Source organism: Octopus bimaculoides, chromosome 29 (assembly GCF_001194135.2).
Source record: "Octopus bimaculoides isolate UCB-OBI-ISO-001 chromosome 29, ASM119413v2, whole genome shotgun sequence".
In the NCBI taxonomy this organism is placed as follows: Eukaryota; Metazoa; Mollusca; class Cephalopoda; order Octopoda; family Octopodidae; genus Octopus; species Octopus bimaculoides.
In genome coordinates, this window is record NC_069009.1 from 1,151,414 (window position 1) to 1,153,918 (window position 2,505).

Consider the following 2,505-nt stretch of genomic DNA (forward strand, 5'->3'; position numbering starts at 1 on the left):
CCTTCTCGGTTGTGGTTGAGCTTTTTCCCTTTTACCAAGCCACTGTTTACGACGTTTAACATTTCGAAAGAAGCTCCATTTTTCGTCACCAGTCACAAGTCTATCCAAAAAGGGTGAAATGAGTTCGCGAGAGTGGAGAGAAGAGCAGATGTCAACTCTGGATTTGCGGTTGCTTTCGGACAATTCCTGAGGCACCCATTTCCCAAGTTTAGGAACCTTTCCAAGTTGTTGAAGATGACGATGAACAGTTGTATGGTTTGAACTAAGCTTTATTGCCAATTCTTCAACTGATAATGCAGGATTTTCTTCAAGCCCCAGGTCAGTCCTAATCCAGACAGACCCATAACAAAGATATGTTCCAGCCATGGCAATCCCATCTTTTATTCAAACCTTGTGTATCTAGGACTACATTATCTAATGTCCATAGTATAGTAGTTACTATTAGTGGCTACATTTGTGTATATATTTATAGCATTGTTTTTTTCCTTCTGTCCAGTATGTCTATAATCCGTTCACAAGCGAAGAACTGACCGAAGTCTGCCACAAGCTCGACGTAATGGTCACCAGTATGAATCACCACCTGGAGAAATTCCACACCTGTTACGACAACGAACTGGTCTCCTGGTGCCGTATGCCCGACACTCCACCAACCGAACTAGGTACCATCTTGGATCGGTTGTATACCAAGATGGACTCTTTTGCATTGGTAAGTAATCTTGCCGTTTGCTATTGAGGTAGCAGTACCAGTAGTATAAGGCGGGTGAGTTAGCAGAACTGTTAGCATGTTGGACAAGGTGTTAGGTAGCATTTCAACCCTGGTCTTGTAGGTCTGTGATTAACCCTTTAGAAATTTAATCCAACCATATCCGGTCCAAATATTTTTCTTGTGTTATGTTCAGACTAACCAGATTTGGCCTCTCACACCTATCTGACAATGTCATTCTAAAGATAGACAATCACATCATCAAAGTCTCGAAGCTGCAATATGATGCATGATTAATTTTAAACAATGTGAATGCCAAAGGGTTAAAGGATTTCCACCCTTGACCATCGTGTTTTGTCTCTCCATACAAGGGACCCAGTTCGATAAAACCCAATGTGTCAGTTTGTAAGGCAGTCAGGTGTGATTTGAGGGACGTTTAGTTGTTATTTCTAGCAGGCTGAGTGCCTACATGCTAAGCTGTGTTGTGCACCCACCGGAGAGTGAGGGCAATGGTTGTTTGATGGTTTGGAGGTGCAGATGTGTTTTGTGTTGTTAATTCTAGAACTTTTCTCTTGCACTGACAGATGATGGAGACTTTTGAAGGCATTCGTGCCACCACGCTGCAGTTGGAAGACTTGGATACTGCGAAACCAGGCCATGACACCATGCTGAGTAAGTGAACATTGTACTTTTACATCATCATCATCATCATCGTTTAACGTCTGCTTTCCATTGCTAGCATGGGTTGGACGATTTGACTGAGGACTGGTGGACCAGGAGGCGACACCAGGCTCCCAATCTGATTTGGCAGAGTTTTTACAGCTGGATGCCCTTCCTAACGCCAACCACTACATATTTCAGTCATTTGACTGTACCATGCTGGAGCACTCTTTTCAAGGGTTTTCGTCAAACAAATCCACCCCAGGATTTTTTCCTTAAGCCTAGTACTTATTCTATTGGTCTCTTTTTCCAAATTGTTAAGTTACTGGGACATAAACACACCAACATTGGTTGTCAAGCTGTGATTGAGATACACACACATATTTTAGTATTTTACTTGCTTTTCATTGTGACTGTGGCCATGTTGGAGCACCGCCTTTTAGTCAATCCACATGATTCCAGATTCAGTCCAACCTTGAGAATGTGTTTTCTACTATAGCCTTGGGCCATCCAAAACCTTGTAAGTGGATTTTGGTAGACGGAAACTGAAAGAAGCCTGTCAGATATATATATAATATATAATAATAATATTAGGGATAAAATCCAAAATTACAGGTAAAAACTCAATTAAAATCAATTTATTTAAAATTAAATTAGGTTTCACAGTATAAAATCTATATAAATATATAGTATTAGGGAAAAGAACCAAGGTTTATGAACTCATCGATGAAAATCCACTGTCACATATAGAAAAAATTAATAATTAAAAGTACAAGTGAGCTGACAGACTCGTTAACACCAGGGGAAATGCTTAACGACATTTTGTCCATCTTTGCATTCTGGGTTCAAATTCTACCAGGGTTGACTTGGTTTTCCATCGCTTCAGCGTCAATAAAATAATTACCTGTTGAACCCTGGGGTTTATGTAATTGACTGTCCCCAACCCCAAAATTTCAAGCCATTTGCCTATAATAAAAATGTTTATTATCGTTATTATTATTATTATTACATTCTTGTCATTTCAGAAACTGCCAGTGACTCATTCTTTCTGACCCTGAAAGATTTCCTAAAACAAATTGCTGTGCCCGCTGTCGAAGATCAAACTGCTGATAGTTATCTTTCTGTGTGATAACGGAATGTTC

The 2,505-nt window shown here is 40.0% G+C and overlaps 2 protein-coding genes across 4 annotated transcripts in view; one reads left to right on the top strand and one right to left on the bottom strand.

Annotated features, from left to right (window-relative positions):
- The window catches only part of LOC106867736 (uncharacterized), a 103,334-nt gene that overhangs the window by 77,192 nt on the left and 23,637 nt on the right, over positions 1–2,505 (bottom strand). The gene's annotated exons all lie outside the window — the stretch shown is intronic.
- LOC106867742 (uncharacterized) overlaps positions 1–2,505 on the top strand; it is an 11,725-nt gene extending 9,220 nt beyond the window's left edge. For all 3 annotated transcript variants that reach the window (XM_014912704.2, XM_014912706.2, XM_014912705.2), the window contains 3 exons: positions 497–706; positions 1,288–1,375; positions 2,389–2,505. In XM_014912704.2, the coding sequence (XP_014768190.1) occupies positions 497–706; positions 1,288–1,375; positions 2,389–2,492 (402 nt within the window). In that variant the 3' untranslated portion in view covers positions 2,493–2,505. The remainder of the gene's footprint in view (positions 1–496; positions 707–1,287; positions 1,376–2,388) is intronic.